Source organism: Rousettus aegyptiacus, unplaced genomic scaffold (assembly GCF_014176215.1).
Source record: "Rousettus aegyptiacus isolate mRouAeg1 unplaced genomic scaffold, mRouAeg1.p scaffold_m13_p_4, whole genome shotgun sequence".
NCBI classification, from domain to species: Eukaryota; Metazoa; Chordata; class Mammalia; order Chiroptera; family Pteropodidae; genus Rousettus; species Rousettus aegyptiacus.
In genome coordinates, this window is record NW_023416307.1 from 31,712,290 (window position 1) to 31,739,996 (window position 27,707).

Genomic DNA, 27,707 nt, shown 5'->3' on the forward strand with positions numbered 1-27,707 from the left:
ACAGAAAGTGATCTGACCCACAGTATATTGACATACCATGTAGCTATAACCTTGAGATAAAAGTAAAGAAAAAAGTCAAAACAGCTCAAACCAAATACTAACACAAATGAGCCTTTCTTCAGTCCAGATCCCCTTCCCTCTGTAACAAAGAAACACTAGCAATAGCATGCCCTTGTGATGGTGGACGCACAAAGATAGATCCACATTTGGCAGACCCGTGTATCCCCAAATGCATGACTGGAAAGTCTGATGCATTAATTAACTAACTTAACAAATGTATACTACTCTGGGCCAGACACAATTTCAGGTGTTGGGAATGTCTTATACATCTAGGGGATGTATAAGACTTGGAAGGCCTCTGCCCTTGTGGAACTTCGAAAAAAAAATAGAGTATACTCCCAACGGGTTGAGAGAAGGTGGGAAATAACAGCTATAGCAGATGGTTTCCAGGATTCCATATATCTAGGAATTAAACTGCTTCGAAATCTGGGTCACACCGTGGAATGGCTTTTAAAGACAGAAAGATGGAGAGAGAAAAAAGCAGAGAGTCAGAGAGAAGCCTCACCCCTCATTACAGATGGGAGGGTCTTTGGGGAGCTTTCACCAGGTTGATCAGGAAGAGTCAAACCTAATGTTTATAAGATGACGGGTAAAAGCAACAATAATGACCGTGCTTCTGCTGCGTGCTGAAACAACACCAAAGAGGAAATGTCCCGACATAGGAACAGGTAACTAACTGAGCTTCTTTGCTACGTAGAGCTCATTGCCGAGCATTTTAAATGTATTGTCTCATTTAATCCTCTCAGTTGTGGCCTGGTGAGAAACCCTAATTTTATTCCCATTTTTTCATATGAAGAAACAAATCTAAAAAGTTAAGTAACTCGACTTGTCTAAGGACATACCTGGTAGGTAGTGGAACGAGAATAGGATTCTAGCTCTGTCTGATGCCAAATCTGTGTTCTAAACCACTGCATTTTGATCCATAAAATTATTTTTCATCATTTTACAGAAGAAAAAAGATATTAATATTGAACAAGAAAATTATTCAGAAGCTTCAAAAAATAGTCTGTGTTTTCAAGATATTATCTTGGAAGAGACAGTCAACCATGTCCTATCAGTCAAAAGCAAATATGCACCACTTCCCCAAATGCATGAGCGTATAAGAGATGAATTTTTCAATTGCTTAAATGTACATAAGCCCGACCTCTAAAATTTGAATTATGATTCAAGAATAAATGGAAATCAGTATTTTATTCCACTAATAAATTACTCCTCCAAGTTTATTTTACAACTGCATATATTTCTATCTTTACACTTTACTTGATAATCGAATTACTAATTAACTAAGGTGAAGCTGGTTTAGTGAAAACAATGCAGAACTTCGTAACGAAGCTTATGCCTATTTGAGGATAAGTCTGTATCAAAATCTTTATTAAGATTTCAAAAATAATCGTAGTAGAATTAAACTTTGAAGAGGGGAGAGTTCATGTTTTTTTTTTGCTTTAAATCATTTAAATTAAATGCAATGAGAAGCGATCAGAGTGCTTATTTTTCTTTGTTTTGTGGGAAATTGTGCTGGGAATGTGGATCTATTGTGAACAAAGGATGCTGGCTTTATGCTGGAACCACCAAGCAGGTTGAGTTGAGAAACAATTAGCTCAGTCAGCAAGCCTTTGAATCTGATTAAGCCAGGAAGTGGTCACTCCCCACAACAGGGCAGAATGAAGGGAATGAAGGCAGTAACCCAAAAAGAGGAACGATTTCTCTCTCTCTCTCTCTATGAAGTAAACTAGTATGAGAATTTATTTTGTCCACTCTATGTCAAGGATTATTTCGTTACACTTTATTATCTCAGGTCAAACAAACTAGAATCTTGTTTCCAAGTAAATCAACAGTCCACATGTGTCATGGCTACTGTCTCTAAGAAACTTATGTGTGTTGAGCCCTGACATACCCCTATGTTTTGGTAACAGAACATCTTTGAGACCAAGGACCCAGGTCACAGAGGAAAATGCAGGGCCTATACCAGGCTGCTGGCTGGATTCTTGTTACTCTGGGGGCTCTCAGTGTTTTTTCTGGAGTTATTGCTTTCTTCCCAGTCTTTTCTTACAAGCTTTGGTTTACGGGATGGAGTGTCTGGATTGCTTGTCCCATCTGGAATGGAGCTTTGGTAGGAACAGATTTTATTACACATGTCAAGAAAATATAGGAAGGAAGAAAGGAAAGACGAAATGGAATGACATATCCTTTTAAAGTTTTCTAATAATAAGAAAAAGTTGAAATTGTACAGAAAATTAGCATTTACCTTAGAATATTGATTTCTTTTAGTTGTATTTTAAATATAGGATCTTTTTAAAGATCATTCTATCATGTGTACTGTATATTATGTATGTATATGCTATCATGAAATGCTATTTAAGAAATTTTTTAAAGGTTATTTTAATCTTCTCACCTTGATATTCTGAGAAATTGGAATCTCTTTTGACATTTGAATTTAGAATAAAATGTCGAACACAAAAAATAATTTTAAAATGGAGAATAAAGTAAAATAACTTTCAGGCTAACACTTCCATTAGAAATGCTGATATGTGTCTAACACAACCCAGATGTGCAAGCCCCAAATCTTAGTTTTCCCTCCTTTTTCTATGTACACAACTGTTTAACCTGAAAATAATTTAAGAAGCTGGGTGGTGGACTTCACCCACTTCCCAGTTCCCTAGGAAAGTGTGCATATGTCAAGTACAAGTCAGCATCAAGTAGGTGCTCCATGTCTGCTCACTGGATAATTGCACAGATGAAGTATCGAACTGGTACTTCTGCTCCGTGGATCAAAGAAGTGAGCACATCTAGCCCTGTGAATAGGTGGCTTCAAGGTGGTATGACTTAAGAGAAGTTACAGAGGCCCACGGGCACAATAAATCTTTCTCTCATTGTTTCTCAGGTTAACGGACATTCGCCACTGAAGACTAGAGAATTCAATTTTAAAGCCTTTTGATGTTAAGGAAGTTTTTCTTGGGAGGGACAACATTTTAAGCCTTTAAAAAAAAATCAGACTGGGATAGTACCTAAATGTGAGAACTTAGGAAATATAATTTTAACCTATTTATTAAATAAATATGTATTGTACCTTACTACATGTTTGAGTTACAATGGAGAATAAAACAAAGTCAACGGAACTTGGTCCAGTGGGGTTTAATGATGGAGTGCAGATGGGGGCAAGCTGGATGCTGGGTGGGCGGAACTGAATGAGGAGACCATTTGATGGTATTTTTCTTTTTCTTTCTTTCTTTTTTTTTTTTTTTTTAATACATTCTCTTACATCTACCACCCTAATCTTGGCACTTTGCTTTTCTCCCCAACACCTACTCAAAACCATATGTTCATTGAAAAAAATATTTATAAGAATGTAAAAATGGCAGTTACATTTAGTTAAGCAGCTTCCAAACGTTTTGTTGGTGACCCACCATAAGAAAAAATTTTACATCTGGAATATATATAATTTGTATATACAGAAGAATATACGTTCTTCTCTAGGTAAATAGATAGATATTGATATATACAAATAATTAGATCTATATAATAAAGTTTTCACAAAACCCCTGCCTAGCCTTCTATGTAAAATGAATTTGATATTTTCTATTCTATTTAATTTTTTTAAAAATTCTGACTTCATGACTTATCCAAAGTTTAACAAAACCTTGATTATAGCCCAATTCTATGTCACTTTCTTAGAATTCTTTCCCTATCCCTGCAAAATTTATCATAATGCAGTCAAGAGATAGCGGTCATTTGATTAGGTTCACAAAGTATTGAATTTATACTTCTTATAGAACAAATATCTGTTTTCTAATTAGACCCTAAGATATAATATTATAGGTCTCCAGCATGTAGCTAGTTGGAGTTGGAAAGGTAGCACTTGGGGAGGTGGGGCATACATTCAAGTCCTGACTTTGACATTCTTGGTACATGGTCAGGAGCAGAACCCTCACTCAGCCAGTTCCCCATTGCCTTTGCCTATAAAATGGGGAATTTTACAAATCAAGAGAGTCTATACAAATCAAGAGAGTCTATGTGAAATGTCCAACCCTAAGATGCTCAGAAAGAATGAACACAGTTTGAACAAAGTCTGTATAATAAAGAGCTTTGCCAGTGTTAAAGACCTTAGTGCTAGTCAATAGCATGCCTTTCATTGGTGCCCTCTCTCTGTCCAAATTCTTTGTTCCTAATCCCTTGCCACCTGACTCGCTCCCCCATCCTGTTACCTCCTAGACTTCACCTCCTACCACTCTCCAATAACTCAATTATTTCCCACCACATTCGTTCTTTGTTATTTTCAAATATTCTAAGGTATATTTCTCCCCAAGGGCTTTTGCATTGCCTGTTCTCTGCCTGAAGCCTCTTTCTACACATGGCTCATTCCCTAACCTCCTTCAGTTTTTTGAACAAATGTCACTTTCTCACTGATGCCTTCCCTTATTATCCTATTTAAAATTGCAAACCTCCCCCACAAATTGGCATTCCCAGTCTCTCATACCCTGATCTATTTTTCCCCATATTCTTTATCATCATCTAATATACTATGTAATTTACTTATTTTTTGTACTTGGAACAGAGTGAGTCACAAACTAGATGTTTAATAAATATTGTTCAATAAACATTGTTGAATAAGTGAATAAATCCCATGATCTCCATGCTGGTGGTACAGAATTCCTTATACAGTTGAACTCTGATTAGATTGCAAAGACTAAAGGTCAAGCTGGTGTTTATACTAAAGGAGGAAAAAACCCTCATGAAAAAGAAAAATAAGAATGCTCACTCGTTTAGTAAGGTTTAAATTTGAAACACAATTTTTTTTCTAGTGAGTTTCCTGGTGAACTAGAGCTCTGTCTGATCAGGGTCAACTTCAAAAGATCTCTGACTCATTTCACAACCATCCTTGCCAGTCATTTCTCAACTTGCCTGCAAAGTGTATCTTCCTCTAGTGGAAAGATAATTTGTACACTTCAATCATATTGACATTGCTTTTTGCAAATGACTCCATACCTCTTTGGAGACTTGTAAGAGATAGATTTTTACAAGTGGTACAGTGCTTTGTATTTGTTTAATGCATTTCATTGAAGGCTTTCTAAATTCTTCAAATATTGGTCCTTAGACCCTCTTAGTTCTGTTCTGCTAGTCATATGATAAGCTGTTTTCCTAGAATTTCTGAACTAGTTATTTAAAGGCATCAGCTGCTAGAAAGTATGCAGCAGAGATATCACAGTGCCTTAAGGACTTAGCTCTACTTTAATCCTGGAAAACCTGGCTGTAGATCAAGCTCTGATGAAGAAACCAAAGTACAGTGAGTTTCACAAGATCTAAAGCCTAGAGGGTCTAGTGACTTAGCCAATGGTGAGCAAAAGTACTGCAGCCAGAACCCTGCCTGGAGACAGGAAGCTAGGAAAAAGGTAAGGCTAGACCTACCCTTGCAGCCCCAGGTTCCTTCTCTTTAGAGAAGAGACTTGATTTCGGTATCGCTCAAGTCCCTTACAGCATCAACAGTTCTGTAATTTCGAACCTCTTGATGGTCAATTTTCTACTTAGATATCCAAAGCTTCTTTAAGCTCAGCTTGGTCCCTCCCTGCAACCCCCGCCAAAAAAAAAAAAATTAATTATCTTACCACCAAAAGCAACAATTTCTTCTCCTGACTTCTTTGTCTTTGAACCCAGTTTCAAACCTTGGAGAGATGTTTGACTCAATCGTTTCCTCTTAGTGCTTCTCAAACCATAATTCGCACAAGAATCACCTGGGGATCTTGTTAAAAGCGAACTCTGATTCAGTAAATCTGGGGTGAGAACTGAGATTCTGCATGTCTGGCAAGTTCCCGAGGGTGCCAATCCTGCGTGTCCTAGGACTGTGCTTTGGGCTGCACTGCCTTAAACCAGCCCACCTTCAGCCCCACTCCTACCCCACCACATCCAACTATTACCGAAGCTCAATAATTAAGTTCATTCTGCCTGAGCGCTCTGGCCAAAAATACATGAGCAGGTGTTTGCAGTAAAGAGTTTATTAGAGTTGGCCAATCCGGAGATAGGCAAGTATGTGACCTGAAAGACCTAAACCCCTGATGTCATATAGGTTACAGATTATATAAGGCAAAACCACAAGACATTGTGGGTTTAGGGGTTCAGGGTTGTATTAGGAGCTGATATAAGAAATGAAATAAATCATTTCTTCAGTTTTTTTATCAATTAAAGTTGATATCCAGTATTATTATATGTTAATTTCAAATGTAGAGCATAGTGGTTAGACATTTATATAATTCACAAAGTGATCCTCCTGTTAAGTCTAGTACCCGCCTGGCACCGTACGTAGTTAGTACAGTATTATCAACTATATTCCCTATGCTGTCTTTTACATTCCCATAACTATTTTGTAACTTCCAATGTGTACTTCCTAATCCTTTTACCTTTTTCACCCTGCCCTCTAATCCCCCTCCCAAATGGCAGCCATCAGTTTGTTCTCTGTATCTACGAGTCTGTTTTTGTTTTGTTTCTTCACTGACATCATTCTTTAGATTCCATATCATTTCTTCAGATCTTGAGGACAACTCTGAAGTCAGCTCCAGAGTCCAGAACAAATTTCAAGGAAAGGTAGTCAAAGGGGTCAGTTCCACCTTACAGGAGCTGAAAGGTAACTTAGATTAAGATGTTATCTTTAGCCTTCCAGAGGCTTAAACCTGTGACCATTAGTCAGAACTAGGCTATTTGTCTTCTGCCACCTCAGGGGTCAACGATCATCATCGTGGGGAGAGGCTAAGTTCAAGACAGTAAAGTGTGCTGGGAAAAGAAGAGGAAAAATATGATTGTTTTAAAACTACATCTTAAATCAAATCAGAATCAGAGGACCCTCAATTTCACAACCAGTTACATCTTTCTTATGAGGCATATCCCTATGCATTACTTACTCTTGTTCTCATTGTGCAACCCATGCACCCCTTACCACTTCCCACCCCTACCCAGGTTTTATGCCTAGATAACTTTCATAGCCCAACTGTTGGAATCTCTCCAGTAGTGGATTATAAAATTAATCTATTGAGTAGTTAACAGTACTTATAAAACATGAATCAAATCAAAATAGAATAGAGAATATTAGAGTGTCTTACACATAGTAAAGGTATTATTATTTTGGTTAGATATAAAAATATTTATAACTTGGCCATGAAGCGAAATGTATTTTTTCATGTGGGTAGAGGTTTAAAAAAAAGTTTGAAGACCAAGGTCCTACAGAGACCTCGAGGCCTCACTCCATTCCAATCAAGCATGCATGCAACAACCAGCTCATCTTTCTAAACCTCTGCGGTGTCAATCTAGCTCCTTCTTCAAAAAACTTTAGTGTTGCTTCATTGTCCAGAGTCCAGACACGTTAGCCTGAATTTTGAGGACCTCTACAACCTGGCCTCCTGTGGCTTTCAAGCCTGATTTCCTCTTCTTTTCTGCCAAATACGGACCGTGGGCTTCCTCTCACATGGGTTCCCAAGCATGACTGCCATTTTATCACCTTTGTGATGCAGGACAGGACAAATTTCCCCAAGTGGGGGCGGGGACTAGACCAAGCCCTCCACTGAGAGAAGAAGAGTGTCCTTTGACGGAGAGTGTAGAAAGAATTCAACACACACGCCAAAATTAGAGCCAAAAGGAAAGTTTATTGGAGAAGGGGTAACGCTCCATAAAGAGTGTGGTCTCCTCTCAGAGGCAGAGAGTGAGAGCCTGAGAGAGACTTAGAGAGACAAAGACAATGAAGAGGAGGATAGTGAGAGAGATGGAGTAAAGACAGTGAGCGGGACCCCTAGTGTTGGGCAATTCAGTTTTTATAATATTCTTTAGTTCCTGTGAGTTACAGTTTTAAGACTTTGTTGATCCATTTCCTTTGATATGGACAAACAGTGAGGAAGGGAAAGCTGTATGTAGTGTGAAAGGCCTGCTGGCAGTTCCCAGCCTTTAATTCTTAGGTTCCCTATGGTTTTAGCCATAGGGAATGAAAGATATTATTTTGCATAAGGAAGCCACTTAAAGAATTTGTTTTTCCTGTCTTCCCTTCCACAGGTGTGGGAAATGGTTTGTTAGCAATCCCAGCAGAAACCTTCCTTTGTTCTGCAGGTGTCCTCTTGGCCTGGCTGCAGAGCTGATCAGCATATTGCAGTCTCTGAATATAGCTTGATTTAACATTTTACTTCCCTTGCCTCCTCCCTACATTACTTGCACATGGTGCTCTGGCTGCCTGAACTGTCCTTCTGTCAGCCATCACCCAAAGAAATCACATCTGTCCTTCAAACCTACTTCAGCTCCTATTTCCTCCACGGTGGCTTCATCATTTGTTACCCCTGGTAGTGATATCTTGTCGCTGAGCTCTTCACACACAGAAAGCATTCAGTCTTCTTGCCTAATTTTGTGGTTGTTCTTAAACGTGCATTACCTTCACATCTGGGCTGCAAACTCCATTGAGAGTTGGAACCATTATTTGTATAATTATTACTTGGTGAGCTTGCTCATCTTATTTAGCCTCTCTGGGCCTCATTTAAAAAATAAAAGATCAACATCTTAGGGTCATAATGAGTGAACACATGTAAAGTGTTTGGTATAGTGCCCGGCAAGTAGTAAGCCCTCAATAAATGTTATCATCTGCACAGTGCCTGTGACATCGCTTGTTCATGGCTGGGCCTCCTCCCCTCCACACTCACACCCTCCCCAAGCGCAGGCCCCTCTCTGACCTTCCTCAAACCTGCCCTTCCCGCTGCGCCCGCTGCGCCCGCTGCGCCCGCTGCGCCCGCTGCGCCCAGCATCGCACCTCTCAGACACTCCAGCCCTCACATTTCCTTTTCCCACTTGATCTCTCTCCCTTACCCTCAAATCTCTTCCTTTTTTATTCTTTTCCCTCTCTATCTAAAAACAAAAAAAAAAAATTTTTTTTAAGAAATAAAAGAAGAAGGCTGTGACTCCTGACGGAACACCCCTCCCTCTATCTCCCTTGCATGGCGCTGGGCACTGGTAACCATGGGTGCACTGGGCTCCTGAGACACCGCCCTGTACGGCGGATTTAACGAGTTACTGGCATTCATACGCCAGCCTAGTCCATGAAAGATCTTTTTCAAAGTTTTGTGTAAATAAAGCAAAATTCAAGCTGGCAGCTACTACAGAAATAACAGGCAACTGCAATTCTGCAGCATTTTTCAACTTTTGAAAGGAAAGAAACAGTTCATGCCAAAGTAGTTACGCCAACCAGGAATCTAAGCGTCTGGTAATGTCAGCATTCTAATTAGAGTTACACCGGCAGAAGGGTGTCCTTTGCTTTTATCTCCTTCACTTCAGTGTTTCTCTCGCAGAGCGGTGACGTGTCATTTGAGCACCTTGCCTCTGAAAGCATAGACTGGCCCCAGGCTTAGCCAGCAGTGCTACAGTTTCTGTTAATAATTCTCCTGTTTTTGTTATACTATTTATGCTGGCTCGACCTCCATAGGGTCCCTTGAAAATTTTCCTCTTGCAGACTCTAGCCAACGTCTTTTGACTACAGATGGTTCTGTTTTTATCCATAGGAGTTTTATGGTATGGCAATGCCAAGTCTGGAATTTCAGGCTTAGCTACATGGGAAGTTTTGTGTGAGTGTATGTGTGTGTGCTTCTCCGCGCCTCTCTCAGATTCTCTAAATACAACATTCAAAATAAAATATGCCAGAAAAATGAAAAGCTAGGTCTCAAAACAATGAATATGCCAGACCTAGAGCTACAAAAGTAAATTACCACAAAACCACATTGATTAAAGCTCTGATTTCCCCCTTAAATTTGTTGATACTACACATACAGTCATGTTTATTTCTGTCAGAAACCTAAATAATACTATTTTCAATCCTGTCATTCTATATCTTACTTCACACACATCCCTTCCTTGTTTTCTCTCTCAATCTAGAAACATTTCTTAACTAGTAACAAATGAATTATGGGTTGGGAGTAAGTGATTTCCAGGCTCAATGACCACAAAGGTCTCCTTTATCAGACCCGGTACTGCATCAAAGATGAGCCCAGAATTTTTTTTTTTTTTCATTATCGTTGCTCAATTCTGGTGACACCATTCTCTCCTTTGTTTACTATTTTTATTCTGTACTTTGGGCTTTTTTCCTTCAATGAAGGGTATAAATAACTTTCTTTTGAAAAGTCGGACACCACTGTACCCAGAACAATAAATGCACCATCATGCATTCATTCTAATGATAATTGTCACTTGAGAAACAGGTATCACGTATTTGTGTCCCACCAGCTGGCTTTCCCAGAGAAAGCAAATAGTAAAAGGCGCTGCTGCTGCTGAGAGGGTTTTTAGGGTTCTGTGACACATTTCCATTCCAGTTTCTCCCAATGGCAATTTTAGCAATTTGTAAGAAAGATGAACAATAGACAACTAATCAAAATAAAACATATGGCAAGGATTTTAAAGCCAAGCTTTTATTGACACCTTACTGTAGTGAAGGTTATAATTGTGACGGCAAAGGCAACACAGAAAATCAAAAAATGAGCTGTATGAATCATGTCTTTATGACACTGATGGCTTATTTTCCTCATTGTCATCACAAATGAGATCAGAGCCATAAATCCACTGAGCCATTTGCTGTTCCTTCTAGTTCACGATAAAGTTGTCAAACTGTGAGACAGATTGAACTCTTTCCAGAGGTACATTCTATCATGGGTGTTATTTTTCCATTTTCTTTTCACAGGCCATCACAGCTGGTGCACTCCTACTGTTGGCTCACAAAGACTGGGCCCAGAGACGCTTGGTAAATATGTAGATGTTGTCAGCATAAGAAAAGTCCAAACCTGTAAAGAATTTTTATAAGATTTTATCTGAGCCAAAAATGACAACAATTGCTGGAAAGCAAGATCTCAAATGCTTCAGACAGTGACAGTTTTGCAGTTTCTTATGCATTCGAAATTAAGGAGGGAACATAAGGAAGATTACCAGGCAGGAGAAGGTAAAGCGGGAATTGGATTACAGGATAGTTAAGATTGTTTGCTCTCTTTAGGATGGTTACATTTTAGAAGGAGGAGTCTGAAAAGAGATATTTCAAAGGTGTGTTTACCTAGATGCACAGAAACAATGGACAGGGCTTGCTTAAGGCAAAGATAAACCTTTTACTAAAGAAGTTCTATCCCTGGGCCGTGACTACCCACCATGACCTATAAGGAATTTATAATCAGATCTCCTTGTGACAGCTCCATCACTGGACTTGTCAGTTTTATTACAGAACCTCTTTTTTCTCCACAATGTAGAGGAAGATTGGTAGAGTGTGTTTGAAGATTAAATCTCTACTAGATTAAGATGTAACATAAGGAATGTGATTTCCAATTATAATTGAATTTTAATTGATGTCTTACTATGATGGATTTCAGTAATAAAACCATGTTTTCAATGAAATTTTTTTAATCTAAACATTTTCTATAAGTCTCTGTGATTATTATAAGTCATTTGGGAAGAATAGAGCCAATGTTAGTGTTCCTGGATTTCATCTTGAAGAAACGGATTGGTAGATGCCTCCGCTTTTAATAATGCGTTTTCAAGTCTCAACATCTCAGTTTGGGATCTCTTTTCAATCTCCCTGTTATCTCTCCCTTAAAAAATCATTGTAAGTCATGATATCTTGAATTTCAATGGTAAAGTGCCAAGTAATCTCACAATATAGATAGACCATCTTGATTTGATTATCGATCTGTCTTCCATGGGTATAGCAGTATTTCTCACACTTTAATTTGGGGGCTTTATCTGGTGATCTGGTTAAAATGCAGATCTGATTTAGTAGAACTTGGTGAGGCAGAGATTCTACCTTTCTAACAATGTCTTAGGGGATGTCATTGGATTCTGGACCACATCCTGATTAGCAAGGTCCTGGAATAAGGCTGGGATACTGTTTATTCAACTGTTTTTCCCATCCTAGTCTGATTCTCAGCAGGAAATAAATATTTGTTGAATGGAATTGATTTCATTGTTGCCCCAGTTGGCTAACATTATTCTCCCACACTGTAAATTGGAGAAGAGAACCCAAGGAACTAAGGAAAAGTTCGAAACCAGTTTCTCCTTCATTTCCCAGTAGGAGAGATTAATACGAGGCATCTCTTTCTTTCTTTATATTTCTAAGAAGCAGTCGAAAAATCTAGTTCCTAAAGTAACATCTTGTCTCTGCTTTATTTTCAGTGGGAAGCTAGTTTCACCTTTGTGATTCTGAGTCTTATGGGATGTCCACTTCATTTTACATTAGCCTTGGAATCGGCTCTTCTCGGCCCATATTGCTTTTACTCATTTTCAGGGATTGCAGGGACCGGTTACCTTGGTTATGCAGTTGCCTTTCCTTTTCCATATGCAAAATTCCGATCAGTTTGCGTGGACCCACCACACTATGAAGAGTACCACCTGATGCTTCAAGCCTTTGACCTGTGCCTGAGCTTTGCCATGCTCTGTGCATCCCTAACAGTATTTCTTAAGTTCTGTGCAAGACTTTTCTGGAATGGACATATAAATGTAAGTTCCAAGAAAGGGGGAGCCAGTTCTTATTTTATCCTGTATGCTGAAGTGGAAAGTCTGATATATTAATATTTAATCTGTCTCTCTTATTCACCACCGTATCCTGTATAACCATGCAAGTCGGTGCCTGGTACATAATAGGTGCTCAATAATTGTTTCTGTATGCATGAATGTTAATATGTTGATGTAATAACTGAAGATATGGCTGTAGGTAACACCAGATAATTTTTATCCCAATTCACAATTTAAAAAAATTACTAATAGAGATAAATACTAAGAGCTTTTTGTGGAAATCAAAAGTAGCACATAGTATTTTTAATATCAGTCAACTACAGATACCTTAGTTTAGCTTCTATCCCATTCAGAAAGGTATACAGAATTCAGAAAGGTATACATGCTCCTTGGCTAGAAAAGATACATAAAATTCTCTTACTCTTTCTACTCCTACTCCAGCAGAGAGGCTGATGTAGGCTAACATCAAAATTTAATTTTCTAACTTTTTCCAGGAGAGCTAGTAATAATATTCATGATATAATAATAGACATAGAAACTGAATGTTTACTACGTGTACATGTACATTCCAATTTACAGATAGCAAACTGAGACTAAAGAGTTTTATAGAACTTGCCCAAGATCGCACAACTAATGAGTAAGTAGGTCCAGATTCAGAAAGCAAACCCATTTCTCTTAATCAGGCCAGATTTCTGAGCCTTTTTTTTCCCACCCACCTTGTAACCTCTTCTCCTCTGCTCAGCCATTAATATACATGGCTCTGACCTCCAGGAGGATTAGAGCAAGGTCACTAGGAGAAGAGCACAAGTGATCTCTGATTCTAAATCCCTACAGGTATTGATATTAGGTCACTGCTTTGCGGGTTAAACAGCTTACCTCTGGAAAGAGATATTTCCCACTGCAAACTCTTATACTGATTTTATGATTCAAGTCAGTATTATATTAGGGTCAGGTGAGTTTGAGTAATGTTAGTCATTTTTTTTTTTTCCAAGTTGATCTTGTCAACACCAACAAGCAAAGCTGGGGGATAAGAATTGATGTTTTCAGTACCTTTTGTGGTCAATCTTGTCCTCTTGAACTTTTACATAAGCCTGCAAAGAAGATTCTGTACATTCTTAGGAACAGAGTTGATTTTACAATAAGGGTTGCCAAGAGTTTAGATGAGCAGATCAAAATTACCTCCCCCATTATGTTGCCAGACTTCTAGAAGTTTACTTATTTGATATTTTTCCCTTATGATGAACATCCTAAGTTCCTAGAGCCCTTTGTTAAAAGGAGCATATGCCTAGGAGAATCATACCTTAAAGTGCTGGCAGTCATAACTTGTTCCTCAACATGGACAGTTAATCAGACACTTATTTGGCTCTCATCTTAGGCATGCCACTGATAACATCTAGGTTTAACACAGGATAGAAAGCAGCGAGAAAAAAAAATTAAAAATATGTGCAGAACTTGGTATGCCAGCCCCATGGAGACCCAACAGTGAGACCACTTAAACTACCTGGGGAAAGAGAAAATTAATTGAAAACAAAGCAAAGTTTTTTAACTTCAGAATTTTGCCTTTGCCCATCTTGCTCAGAATATGGTTTCTTGCTGTGTGATTCCTAAGCTAGGTATCGGATCCAACACAACTAGTATATATTTCTCAAGGTGACCAATGACATCAGAATCGCCCAGGATTCTTGTTCAACCAGATCTCCAGAGCCAGTCCCAGACCATTCCTACTATGTCAAGAGCTCTGCGGTTGCAGGCGGGGAATGTGCATTTTTAACACATGATTCAAGAGATTATGATGAAAACTCTCTTCCTGGCACAAGATTATCATTGTGTTACTTCTGGACAGTATCTCAATTTTTCTGTGTGCATATAATGCAGCACTAGTTTGGATGAGAGTTTCTGATAAATTTAATAAGTTTAATAAGTTTAATAAGCAGGTGAGTGTTTTTGGATAACGTGACACCACTTAGTCTGTAATGGTGGCAGATCATGTTTCATTAGGGAGGATGAGTGACTGACAAGATGGGATATTATGTTACGTATTAATAAATACACCTCTGCCCCAAGCCCACAACAAGTATATGCAGCCTGAGCAAATCCTTTATGGTATGTAGAAATCTCAGCTATATTAGACACAATTTCAAACAGTGAGATAAATGTATTATCAAAATTGTAGAAAATGCACAACTTTCTTAGATGAAAAGATGGATCATTTGTTGGAATACAGAATACTACATAGTGATTCTATATTTAAGAAACCTCCACGTAGTTACATTGTTAGACTTCCCATATCCTAAAAGGGATAAATAATGTTTTAAAATTTTATTAAAAACTATAATAAATATTGTAAAATGTGCTGCTGGTTCACACTTCTTTCATGTATAAACAAAACACTAAAATGCTTTTAAAAGCTGTACTTTTAAGTGTCTGCTTAAAAATTAAAATTCTCTTATATAAATACAGTACATATTAGGAAGCTTGAGAGCTATGAAAATTTGTTTTAAAAAAGTTATGGTTTGAAGGAAGATTTGAGGGAAATTGTAGTTGTACTTTATTTTACTATAGAACAAAATAATTTTTTTTAGATTCATATGTAGTAGTCAATATTATGATGGAAAATATTTACTTCTAAGAGTTTATCTATAAGTTCAAAAATATGTTTTTAGAGATAAATTGAGCACCCCCTTAGGAAACACCACATTCATGATTTTTTTCCTGCCTTTCAGTTAGTGGAATTTAAGTCACCTTGTATCCCAGTCAACTCAAGCTGCTATAACAAAATACTATACGCAGTCTGGCTTAAGCAACACACATTTATTCTCAGAGTTCTGAAGGCTGGAAGTCCAAGAAGAAGGTGCCAGCATGGCTGGTTTTCGGTGTGACCTCTCTTTTTTGTGGATGGTCACTTTCTCACCTTTTGCTTACATGGCCTTTGCTATGCCTGCTCATGGAGAGAGGAAGATCTCTCTCTTCTTATAATGACACTAATCCCACCATTGGGGGCTTATTCTCATGACTTCATCTAAATTTTATTACCTCTCAAATAATTCGCCTCCAGATATCATCGCAGTAAGGATTAGGGCTTCAACATATGGATTTGGGAGGTGGGGGAACACAGTTATTATTATCTTGTTGAAGGTCAAACAGCAATGGTATGTGAGCGTGCAGTCAATCGTTCCCAACCAAAACCACGGTGAGAAATGTTTGAAAGAGCCACAAAGGTTTTGGTGATTTTGATTAACACTCACAAAGGCCTTGTGTGAGTGCTAGAGTAAATGTCTGTGTCATCTCCCAAATTCATGTTGGAGCCCTAACCTCACTGTGATGTTATTTGAAGGCAGGGCCTTTGAGAGGTAATTAGGTTTAGATGAGGTCACGAGGATAGAGTCCCCATGATGGGAATAGCGCCCTTATAAGAAAATGAAGAGACTAGAGATCTCTCTGAAGGCAGTTATCTGAAAACTAGTTAAAGGGCTCTCACCAGACACTGAATCTGTCAACACCTTGATCTTGGACTTCCAGCTTCCAGAACTGTGAGAAATAAATGTTTGTTGTTTAAGCCACCTAGACTATGGTAGTCTGTTAGAGCAGCCCAAACTGACTAAGACAGTGAGCACTTCCAAATTTCAAGGGCCTCATGGGAAGGGGTGGAGCTGGGAAAGGAGTAAGAGCCTCCCTCTTCTGTAGCTCCACACACAAGGGTTGGAAAGATCCTGTTGACTTAGGACACAGTGCAGGAGGCAAATGAGCACAACACAGAATTCAAGCCGAGAAACTGAAACGCGAAACAACCTTAGCCAGAATTGTCTACATTCTTGGTTCGGAAAATAATAAAGTGATGGGAAAGAAAAGAACTGGGACACCAGACGCACTACAGCTGTCCCCCGCAGCTACTCTGCCCCTCCTCCACGGAATGGAATGGCTCAGTTTGTTTTCCTTTCATTATTCATTGTTATGTTTAGGTTTTTTTCTTTTCTTCTTCTTCTTTTTTTCTTTTTATGAAAGAGAAAAATATTTTCCCCTAATTATATGAGAAAGTGGTGTTATTATTTTTTTAATGAATTAAGAAATGTCGCTTCCCATCAAAGATGTAGGTAAAATCTATAAATGTAGTTTTAAAAGATATAGGGACAGAATATTTTTCAGTAGAGGACCCTCTTCTTCCAAACTGGAGCGAATTAATAAGCAGCAATATACTTCTAGTGGACCTACACTGCATCATTAGCAATAGAAATATGTTTTGCGACAAATGTACCTGTGACTCTCATCCTAAACTATAGTAAGATCTTTCTGGTGTTTCCCCTAGTGTTAGACTCAAGAAAAACTCAAGCAGGATGATGGAATATTAAAAATCTACCGTATTTCTTCCCCATAAATTCCATTATGTAATCTATTTAAATTGGTCAGTAGAAAAATCAGACTCTCAAAAAATAATCACAGTCAGGGCATTACCATTCTTTTTATGTCATTATTTTCTCTGGAATAATAATAGCAGTGACATTAAACTGGATAACAGAAAAATAATTGTAGGTGCTGTTTATTGGGCAGTTACTATTTGTCAAGTGCTTTACCTCCTTTATTCTTCACAACACTCAACTCATCATCCCCATTTCTCAAATGAGAATGTCGACATCGCCATGTGGAGCCAGGATTTGCTCCCAGGTCTTGCAGGGTCTGGAGCCCAGGCTCCTCACGACTAGGTCACACCTCTTAGGTTCTACCTATCCTGAGTGACCTTGCATAGTCATGCTTTTCATGGACAATCTTTCTAGTGTTTCTCATTAATTAAAACATTAACTCATATTTTAGAAATGGAAGTTATTTTTTCCCAGGATATTTTTATTTTATTTAATCAGTGGGACCACATCAAAGGTGATAGCAACTTATAAAGAGAGGAAATAAGACTAAGGTGTCTATTATAACATATTAAAATAAGCTCAATATTTTGTCAGAGAGGGAGCAGTAAGTGGGAAGGGGTAAGTAACCAGAAAACTTTTTTTTTGTCAAATTTTACTTTATAAATTATTTTCAACATATTTTCCTTTTGACATGCAGTCTATTTAGTCTCTCAATATAAAATATCCTAGTAGATTTTTTCCCTGCTCCTTACTCTTATTCTGAAATGTTATCATTATCAATATATTTTAAAACACACTTTAAATGTTATATTTAAAACAAATAAGAAATATATTTTTAAAAAGAAGAAATTTTTGTTTTATAAAAAGGAGGAAATTTGAGTAGAAATCAGAAGCCTCCATTCTCTATAACCATATATATTTAGTTTTCAACAAAGAAAACTGAATTTATACTAGTAAATATTTCAGAATGATTTAAATGGTGCAATATGTGAGTACAAAACCATTTAGAAATGTAACAATGTTGGTTGGTTTCTTTAAATTTTATTAATTAAAAAGGAAAATACTTGATAGCTATTATTGGATACCTGAGTTCAGTCTTCATAGGAAAAAAAAGAGAGAGAAACAGAGGAAGTAATTAGGGTGAAAAACAATGGGGGTCATGTGACACTTTCCCTCCCAGACTGGTCCTAGGAGCCATAGGGACTGTGGACAAGGCAGCAGTTCACCCTTGCACAAGTCAGTAGTCATGGACTTGCACTTCCTCATATCTAGGACCACAGGGATTGGCTACTCAGCCTCCTAAGACCTTTGCAGATCTGTCTGATTTTGAAATAAAACTTTATCCCAGTTGAGTAGACTAACATTCAGGAGGGAAGGGTGTGAGCAGCAACGCCTGGCTCTTTACCTGTCCTGTGCTTCTCTGAAGTGTTGTTAGGGTAGACAACATGGCCTTGCTGTGTGAGCTTAAGAACTCACATACGCCAGCAATATTCCTCATAAGAGATGGTATGAAAGTTGTCACAGATCACTTTAACCACTTTAGAAAAATGCCTTTCTTCACTCAATATTCAATTTGACATATGAAACCAAGCAGAATTATCTCGTTGGCTGTATTTTTATAACTTATCATTATATTATTGAATAAATAAGAAACTTATAACTCCAATTTATTTGTAGAAAAATTGTTTTTAAATGTTTTTCTTCTCTTACATCACATAACTAACCTAATGTCATAAAAGAACAGGAAAGCTGCTGGTTAAAGCAATCGAATTACTAGGCGCTGGACGGTAATTAGTACCTATTTGACAAGAGGAGTGTCTTCTGTTCACTAGTACTATACATGGCTTTTCTCTTATGTGTCAAAGAGTATGAGCCCAAAGCCCCGAACACAGTTTTCATTATTTATACTTGCTCCTTAACATTTATTGAACATATGTTATGTGTCAAATATTATGTTAAAGGCTAAAGGGTAGAGACAGAAAGATGAGCAAGACACAATCTAGTTCTCTATTGACTAATAGGAACTTGAGCCAGAAGAAGGATCAGAGCTCAGACGAGGACTAACAAGATCTAAAGTAGAGAGTGATAGTGGGCATGGAGAAGAAGTGACACATGTGAGAGATATTTAAGAGGTAGAATCAACAGAACTTGTAAACGGTTGGCAATGGGACAAGAGAGGAGCCCAGGAAGATGCGAAAGGGTTTCTGGACCATGAGAGACAATACAAAGCAACTAGATTTAATGCGTGAGTTCTACTCTTATCACGTAGAGGAAATATTCAGTTTCACATTTCATTATTAATGATGAAAAGTCATCGTGAGCAGCAATGAGATTCCAGCCAGTTACTAGAGCTTGCCATTGGCCATTCCACGGCTTTCGCTGGTCACATATCAGATACAAATGATACCTTGCTTTGAATTCATAATAAACCTAGTGCCAAAGGGCATGGGCTATAAGACAGTTTCAATCTAGGCCATATTTAGTTAACAATTTTCCTTTTCTTCTACTGAATCTCCTGTGACAAAGATTGTCCACAAATGACCTGTAGATTGCCAAGCCCGATGAACTCTTTCCAATCTGCATCTTCCTTGACCTTACCACAGCCTTGAAACTATTGACCACTTTCCCCATGAAATCCTCTCTCCTTTGAATTTCATGCACCTTTTGCTTTGGTTCTCTTCCTCCTACTTTGTTGTTCCTCCTTGGTTTCCTCTGAAGACTCCCTTGTTCTGCTCACCCCTTAAAGCCTGGTGGCCTCAGTTACCACCTTTGAGCTGGTACCTCACACACCTATATCTATAGCCCAGTTCCTTCTCCTGCTCTATTGAGCTCTACATCTGACCATTTTTTGGACACTTCTGGGTGTCCCTCAGACACATCAAACTCAAGATGTTCATAATGGAGCTGATGATCTCCTTGTCCCCAATACCTGCTCTTCTTATATTTCCAGCTCAGTTGCCAGTACTCAGGACATTTGGTACAAGCCTAAGGTCTGGAGTCATCCTGGACTCCTCATACCTGAGTCAATCACCATAACCTGATAACTGCACCTCTTAAATATTTCTCCATCATGTTCCCCTCTCTCCGTACTGACCATGATGGCCCTGGTTTGGCCCTCCATCTTCTCTCACTCAGACTTTTTTGCTTCCACCCTTGCAGTCTTGTCATTCTTAAAAAGTATCCTACACACAGGCTCTAATTTGAGCTCTCTAGAGTTCAAATCTGCTTTTATTATTATATTTCTGTGGCTCCCCTTCATACTGAGATTACAGCCAGCCTCCTTCATGTGACATCCACAGGCATTCAGCTCTTCTCTAAGAATATGAGTTTCTTGAGTATAGGAACTCTCTAAGGTAAGCAGGAAAGGTAAGACTAGGAATGTGGTAGTCAAAAGTAGTAGAGCAGCATGTTGCAATACTAGTTGTCATTTTGTCTTTCCAACCATAGCTAAAATCTTATCTAAACCTATAGCAGGAGTATTTCCGATTTAAAAACAACACACATGTCATGAGGGAATTTACTACAATCATGGAATTCAAGAAGAATCTCCAGGAAGGAATAGAGAGAAAGAGTAGATTTGAATTTTCATACCAAAGAACAGGGGTTTCTTGAAGAAAAATTGCTTTCAGCATGATTTATGACACACGCAGAAACTGATAATGCCAGGGTACTTTTGAAATCAGACGGTCTAAGCTGTAATTGTTTCCTCTATCATCTACTATCTGAGTAGCCTTGAGAAAATCAATACTGAACCTCTCTAAGCCTAATGTTCCTCATTTGTAAAATGGAGATAACACCTACCACACATGTTGCAAAATGAAATGATGTAATTACTACTAAGAGCCTTGCACTGGCACTTGATAAGTACTCAAGTAATGTTGGCTATCTTCCCCTTTCTTCTAATCAAATTTAAATTCTTGGCTCTCATTCAAAGATTTCAGAAGGTGCCTTTTACTCTTCTGTTAATTTTCAAAAAGTCCTCAAAACAATCCAAACCAGACAAAACAAACAGCAAATGACCAAAAGAGATAGTAGACAGAGAGATCACCACTGCCTTAGACAGCCCCTACACACAAAAGTAATGGTTCTTCTTGACTGTTTTATGCTTATGCCAGATATTTTATTACAAATATATTTCTTTTTTATATCTTTTTGCCATCCCCCTTCACCAGTATCACCAATTTTGTTCTCTCTGGTGATTCCTCTTAAATCCTTAAGTAGTACCATGATGCTGTTACTTGAGTCATCCTTCACTGGGTTTCTGTGACATAAAAAAGGCTAAATTAAATGTCAGAAGTGACACTCTATTTTCTTTGATAAATTGTAGAAATAAACACTACTTTATTTTTCTTTTCTTCCTAGGGTCAAAAGAATGGACAACAAATTTGAAGCAATGATTCTCTTAAATGTGTTATATTTGTGGCCATTATTTTGAAATATTATCCAAAGAATTTCGATCTTTAAAATTTTTTTCTGTTCTTATAAAAAACTTAAGTAACTGTACATTTTAGCCCTTTTCGATTGTTAATCTTGTTTTTTTTTTCTGATTTATGTGTTATGATAAAAAAAAAAATTGCGTCTACAGCCATGCCACTCTGCCCAATCTTGTTGGATCTTAAAAGCTAAGCAGGGTCAGGCCTGGTTAGTACTTGGATGGGAGACCACTCAGAAATACCAGGTGCTGTAGGCTTAAAAAAAAAAAAAAAATTGAAATTGAAATTGAAATTCTATCATTATTGGCATAGAAATTTTTAAATCTAAAATATAAATTGGCAGTGAATTAATGTTTTCTTTAAATTCTTCTTGCTCGGTATGATGTTTCATCAAACTATAATTCTGTATTACTTAAATTAAAAAAAAAATTTTCTCAGCATTTCTTCATTGTCATTACTAAAGTGTCTTTAGATCTTTAAATACAATTAAAACATTGAGTAGTGGCCATAATGAGAAGGGTCCCCTGCAGGGAGAGTATGACCCTCCCTCCTGGTCTCTCTGTAGCTTGTCTTTGGCACTTATGACAAACAGTTTAATAGTTAGAAGGAAACTCAGAGGCCCTTTAGGCCAATTTCTCCTCACATGTCCCAAAATCTATATGCCTCTGACAGAGTAACCAGAGGCAACGCCATCCAGCTGTCTAGTGTCTCTAAATGTAAAAGATTTATCATAATTTGGCTAGACATCTGCTCATCTTTGCTGTCTTGGTCCCACCTGTAGCTCTTAATAGAGCAGCAGAGTAACTCTGAAATGTGATCCCCAGACCAGTATCATTAGCATTACCTGAGAACTTGTAAAATCTGGAAACTCTGGGGCTGGATCCCAATAATCTGTTTTAGGAAGCCCTCCATCACGTGCTTCTGATGCATGCTAAAGTTTGAGGAGCACTGGTATAGTGTAACAGAAAAATTGGCGGGGCTTTGAAACCTCTGGATTCAGATCCTGGCCCTCTGTCACTGTAGGCAATAGCCTCAGTTTCTCGCTGGTCAAATAGAGCTGATGGAGGTAACTAATTCCCAGATCTACTGAGAGAATTCGATAATACTATATAGGTAAAACACATAGCAGAAAATCTAACACATCTTAAGCACTCAAAAATAGTGTCTATTCAACACACTCATTAGATACCTTTGAATATCAGTCTATATAGAGTTCATTAGTGAGAATGGACAAATACAGAATAAAAGTTTTATACATAAATACTTTAGACATATCACAAAAAAATATGATATTCAGAGAGGCTAAGTGACATGTTGAAGGACACAGCTCAACTATTGGTATCTGGAAGTCCTATCGGTGCCTCCCAGTCTTTAGCTTTCCAATCAACACATTTATCATTTAACGCATCAAAAAGTTATCTAGTCCTGGGCCTGGTGATTATATAAGTAGAGATTTGAAATTTATCAGTACGCTGTCTGAATTAATTTTAGTATTATTTGACCATTCCCATCTAGTATTGGGCATCCTGCTATTTATTTTCTTATGTACATTTTGTTTTCTTAAGTAAATTCCGCTCTGTTCTGAAAAGATTTAAGGTGACTGTTTGGCATTTTACCAAGAGTTGGCGTTCCCATTGCTGTGGTGCCAACTGTAAAACCAGCGCAGTCCAATAGTTGCTTCCCAGAACTTTAGCAAGAGGATCCCAGCAAAATGTGTAGAATTCCAAGGATCTCAAATGGATACTAAGCGAAGTGGTCCAATATCGAGTGCTTTAGGTTAACTGGAATCCCATGTGTAACATGTTCAAAGTTATATACAGATATGAAGAAACATAGGGGGTTATTTCTTGCCTTTGCATTTGCATTCACAAAGAAATGAGCAGCCATTTTTCTATCCCCTTGCCTGGGAGAACTAAATGGTTAATGGATATTTTATATTAATAATCACGTGACAAAAAGTCTGCTTTATAGACCGGAAGGAATAAGGTACCTTTACTTTAAACAGCCAGTTTAAACAGCCTGTTTCCAGTTTTATGTGGCTGTTGATATTACTGGACTAGTGACAGAGGCCAAGTCAGGAAAATAGGCTGGGTAACTTATAATTCTTTGAATGTGGACACATCAGCTTGTGGGAAGGAAACTATTTAAAATGGGGCTTAGAAGAAGGGGGAAAAAATTTCCCTTTCCCCATATGAGATTCTTCCCTGGTGTTGTCATGCAATCTTGAAAACCTCCATAGAACAGTAGATCACTCTCATTGGATATATGCAAATTATCTGAGACCCAGTGGTTTCCTGCCAGGGAAAAACTTATAATAACAGAGCAAGAATGCAATCTGAGCCCTTGCTCTCTGAAATCCCTAAAAGAACAGAGTCGTTCTTGACAGGGCAATTTCAGCCCTTGACATTCCAGGAAATAGCTTAATAATGTCATTTAGGCTGGGGTTGTAAGAACCCTAAGACATAGAGACACAAATGCAATATGTAAGATTTAAAATATCAGTTTGGGGACCATTATTTATTTTCATAGATAATCTAGCAACAAAAACCACCACCACAACAAAAACTAAGCAAGGTGTCCTAATTAATTTAAAGATTATCTCCACTAATTAAACACCTTATAGGAAAGGAAAGGTTTCTGCCAAGAAATTACAGACACATCCTGAAAACTATTTCCTTTCCCTTTACTTCCCTAAGTACTGGGTCCGTGCCATATCCAGGATGTGACACCCAAACAAAACTGTATTTTGATCATTAATATATACGCAGAAGTTAACCCCACCCTGGGGCCTCAAAGGCCTTTATGAGACATGCTGGCCTTTACATTTCAATGTGTTTCATTTTCTCTGGGTACAGTACAGCTGAAAAAGGTTACAAGACTCAGGTTAAAAGTCAGGAAATGGATCAGGGCCCCACACTATGACATCATTTTCTTGCAATGCAATGAAGCAATGACATTTCCTGTAGGAAAAATGATTAGAGCAGACAGGCAGCCTCAGCTGCAGTGTTTGTAGAGAAAGGTGGCAGGCCTGCCTTACTCCAGCTCATGCCTCCCTCCCTCCTGTTCCTTGGCTGGGGCTTCTCAGAGGTCAGAGAGACAGAGAGAGAGAGAGAGAGAGAGAGAGAAAGAGAGAGAGAGACCCAGGTCACTTTTATTTTATGATAGTCCTGCTATATTTAAAATGCAGGTATGCTAAAACTTAATTACAAAAAAGAAATGTAGAACTTTTAAATTTTAAGGCAATTAACAATTTAAGGAAAAAATATATAATTTTACCACTTACAAAATAGTTTTAGGTATCTGATATAGTGATTCAACATTTTTATACCTTACAATGTGATCACCCCACTAGTTCTAGTAATCATCTGTCACCATGCAAACTTATCACAATATTATTGACTATATTCACTAGAAATATTTTTTAAAGTGATGTATAGGCAGAGCCAACAGGGGTAATTGTGCAGGTTGACCAAAAGAAAGAGTGGAAATTAAAATCTGGCTCACCCTCCAGTTGTCAAACCATGCTTCCTGGTTCAGGGCTGTATCTGCCTTTTTCAGATTCACTTGAATGTCTCATGACAAGATAGATGGTCTTGTAATGGCACATGGTTTAAGTCAAACGATGACCCAGTCTTCTACTTTCAATTCTGGGTGTCTCAATAACTGTAGGTATAACTTGTTGGGGGATATTTCCAGAAGTGTAAATTTGAAGAGCAGCCCGATTGTGAGTTCTGGGCCAGATGAGCCTCCTGACACGGTCACCACAGCATATAAAGAGAGCCTTTTGGAGATTTACAAATAGATTCTGCTAAGGAGCCAACATTTGGCTTGTTGAGTATGAGCTATGGGCTAGGTTTCAGCCTGGTCAGGTGATTTTGTGGACAAATTGTATGACTTGTAGTGGCACTACCAGTCCTCACAATAGTAGATCCTGCTCTGGATTCCACATGCAGACAGACCTGCTCAGGTGCCTGGTGAGTGCTGCCTTGGGGTAGACATCTATTCCTTCACAAAACAGTTACCATTAGGGACAAAATGTCTACCTCATTAACAATGGAATGAGGGGTCCAGTCTTAAAATTTGTTGTCATTTTTCTTCTTGTTGTCTCACTTGTATTCTGGGAGTTAGCAGAATCTGCTAAGCAATGACTGTGACTACAGATGTGACAGAAGGGAACAGCTTCCTGATGCTTCATTTGCCCATTTCAAAACAAAATTAATACTAAGTCACTCTTCTGTCAGTAGAAGAACGTGAGTAAGAGAGAGAAGTTTTTACTTTAAAAACAACAGTCAGGGATGACTCCATATTGTAGTGGTTGTTAGCACGTCTGCTCTACATGCAGAAGGTCCTGGGTTTGTGTCCCAGGTGGAGCCACAGAACAGGCCCCAGGTGCACTAGGCCGCAGATGCACCAGGCCCCAGGTACGCCAGGGCCTAGTGCACCATGCCCAGGTGTGTGCTGCAAGAGCATGAGGGAGTGGTAATGAAAATACAGTAACTGCCTTTAGAGACCCAGTTCTTAAAAGGGAGACGGCAATATCCATAGGTTAGCAGTGGAAGTGTGGTGGGGGCAACTAAAGAGGGGGGTAAAAAAAAAAAAAAACAACAAACCAATCAAACAGTAATAACTTCAGAAAGGTAAAAATCCTAGTATCCATGATGGATTTATGTCCTAGAAGCAATGTTAGTAGGTATTGTGCTAGGTTTGCCAAACAGATTCAAGTTCTCTTTGGCAGTTGAATTGGTGGGTGTCAGGGATGCTCTCAGCCACTTGTTTACACAGCATTTAAATTGGGAGTGTTTCTACAAATCATTACACAGTAACTGGATGGACCTTGCAAATATGCCCTCTCTGGAAAAAATAGGCAAATATCTGAATGGCTTAACATTTTCCTGGGATGAGTCAAAACACAAGCACAGTCCTCATACCTTTCCTTCAGTATCCTGTGGGTGTTCTCTCAAATGTATGGGTCTTCATAAATGAGTCACTTTTCCCAGGCCTGTCAAAGGTGTCAGTGATTACAACTCTAGGAAGCATAACAAGTCGAGAAAGAAAATAGAACTTTAATTTATGAGCAAAAATATAAACTGTCCGAAATTACTGGGGTTTTTTTACTCTGCCAAATTTGCATTTTTATGCTATCTAATCACCCTTTCTTGAGGGTGATTATTTTCTCCAGTTAAGCCTATTTAAAAAAGGAATTTATTTTACATTAGGTATATTTGTATAGTCACAAGATCTGGAGCCCGTATTTTTCACCATTTGAGTAACCCTTTCGCTTGCCCATACATGTTGAAAGTGTCATTTAACTTAAATACACAGATCAGAATTGTTTAAGACTCTACCCTTTCACCTTGCTCTAGGCAAGGAAAAAGATCAAAGCTTCCTGTGTTTTTTAGGGATGACCCCGTCTTTGTTCTGAACACTTCTCACATCTCTTGTTTGTAGAAGCTTCTGCAAAGACTGAATTGTTTTTCTATTCTATAAATCTACTTCTTATACAGAAGACCCTCACTGCTCATTTTGCATCCTAGAAGAGAGAATGTACCTATATAGATAAGAGTCTTTATATTATGATGGTTTTTTTAAATTATAATATTAAAACAGATATTTTTTAGTAGAAAGAATCATCAGAATTTGATTTTTTAGAAGTTATTTGTAACTGATATGCTACAATGATAAAATTGATATAGAACAATGGAAAAACTCATGTTATCAATTCTGCTATAAAATAACATGACTGAAAGACTATATATTTTATTTTTACTTTAAAGTGACCCTAGTTTATTTATTAATTCAGTAATTCTTTTGAGGTTGAAATAGAATGTAAAATGAATGTTGACATTATTTCAATTAGTTCATTAATTTATTGTCAACTAAAAATATGTAGAATGCCTGCCAAGGGGAAAGGTAAAATGAATTGGGAAATGAAATCTTCTAATTCACGAAACAGAGGTAATACAGAAATAAATACCGTAAAAAAGTTCGAATGGGTCAATACTTACTGGGTTGAGGACTGCAAAGCGAATTGTTTAACCTTTGGGGTTTCAGTTTTCTCATCTGTAAAATGAAGGAGAAAAAATTAATTGTAAGGTCTCTTTAGCTCTAAAATTCTGGGACTAAAAAGAAATACATGCCAGTGTTAAAATCGAATTTAAATTACACAACCCTGCACATGCTTTGTTTGGCAAATACCACGAGGAAGATAAGCTCAAATTTGAATTATGACTGCAGATAGGGAGATGAATGCTATTATAGACATAGCAAACAACAGGAGAAAAAAAATATGGAGCTTAGCCGTAAATAGGAGAAAAATATCTAAATAGAATGGACAGACTGGACAGGAGGGAGACAGAGCAGAGAGCTG

General features: G+C 38.0%; 1 protein-coding gene and 1 long non-coding RNA gene across 5 annotated transcripts; one reads left to right on the forward strand and one right to left on the reverse strand.

Annotated features, from left to right (window-relative positions):
• Window positions 1-1,280: 1,280 nt before the first annotated feature.
• Window positions 1,281-21,400, forward strand: TMEM212 (transmembrane protein 212). Of its 2 annotated transcripts, XM_036219746.1 has the most exons (4): window positions 1,281-2,170; window positions 10,742-10,801; window positions 12,214-12,537; window positions 21,270-21,400. In XM_036219746.1, exons 1-4 carry the CDS (start codon window positions 2,012-2,014, stop codon window positions 21,294-21,296), a joined length of 570 nt encoding a protein of 189 aa, XP_036075639.1. In that variant the 5' UTR covers window positions 1,281-2,011; the 3' UTR covers window positions 21,297-21,400. The 2 variants fall into 2 exon arrangements, with proteins under 2 accessions (XP_036075639.1, XP_036075638.1); XM_036219745.1 differs by lacking the exon at window positions 21,270-21,400 and having other exon boundaries at window positions 12,214-12,757.
• Window positions 10,470-27,652, reverse strand: LOC107516042. 3 transcript variants are annotated; one of them, XR_004950564.1, is made up of 6 exons: window positions 27,509-27,652; window positions 27,346-27,400; window positions 26,269-26,366; window positions 13,853-13,945; window positions 13,603-13,643; window positions 10,470-10,841 (listed from the first exon to the last, which is right to left on the reverse strand). It is a non-coding gene; the product is annotated as an uncharacterized LOC107516042 (long non-coding RNA). The 3 variants fall into 3 exon arrangements; XR_001598181.2 differs by lacking the exon at window positions 27,509-27,652 and having other exon boundaries at window positions 27,346-27,500; XR_004950565.1 differs by lacking the exons at window positions 13,603-13,643; window positions 13,853-13,945; window positions 27,509-27,652 and having other exon boundaries at window positions 27,346-27,500.
• Window positions 27,653-27,707: the final 55 nt, after the last annotated feature.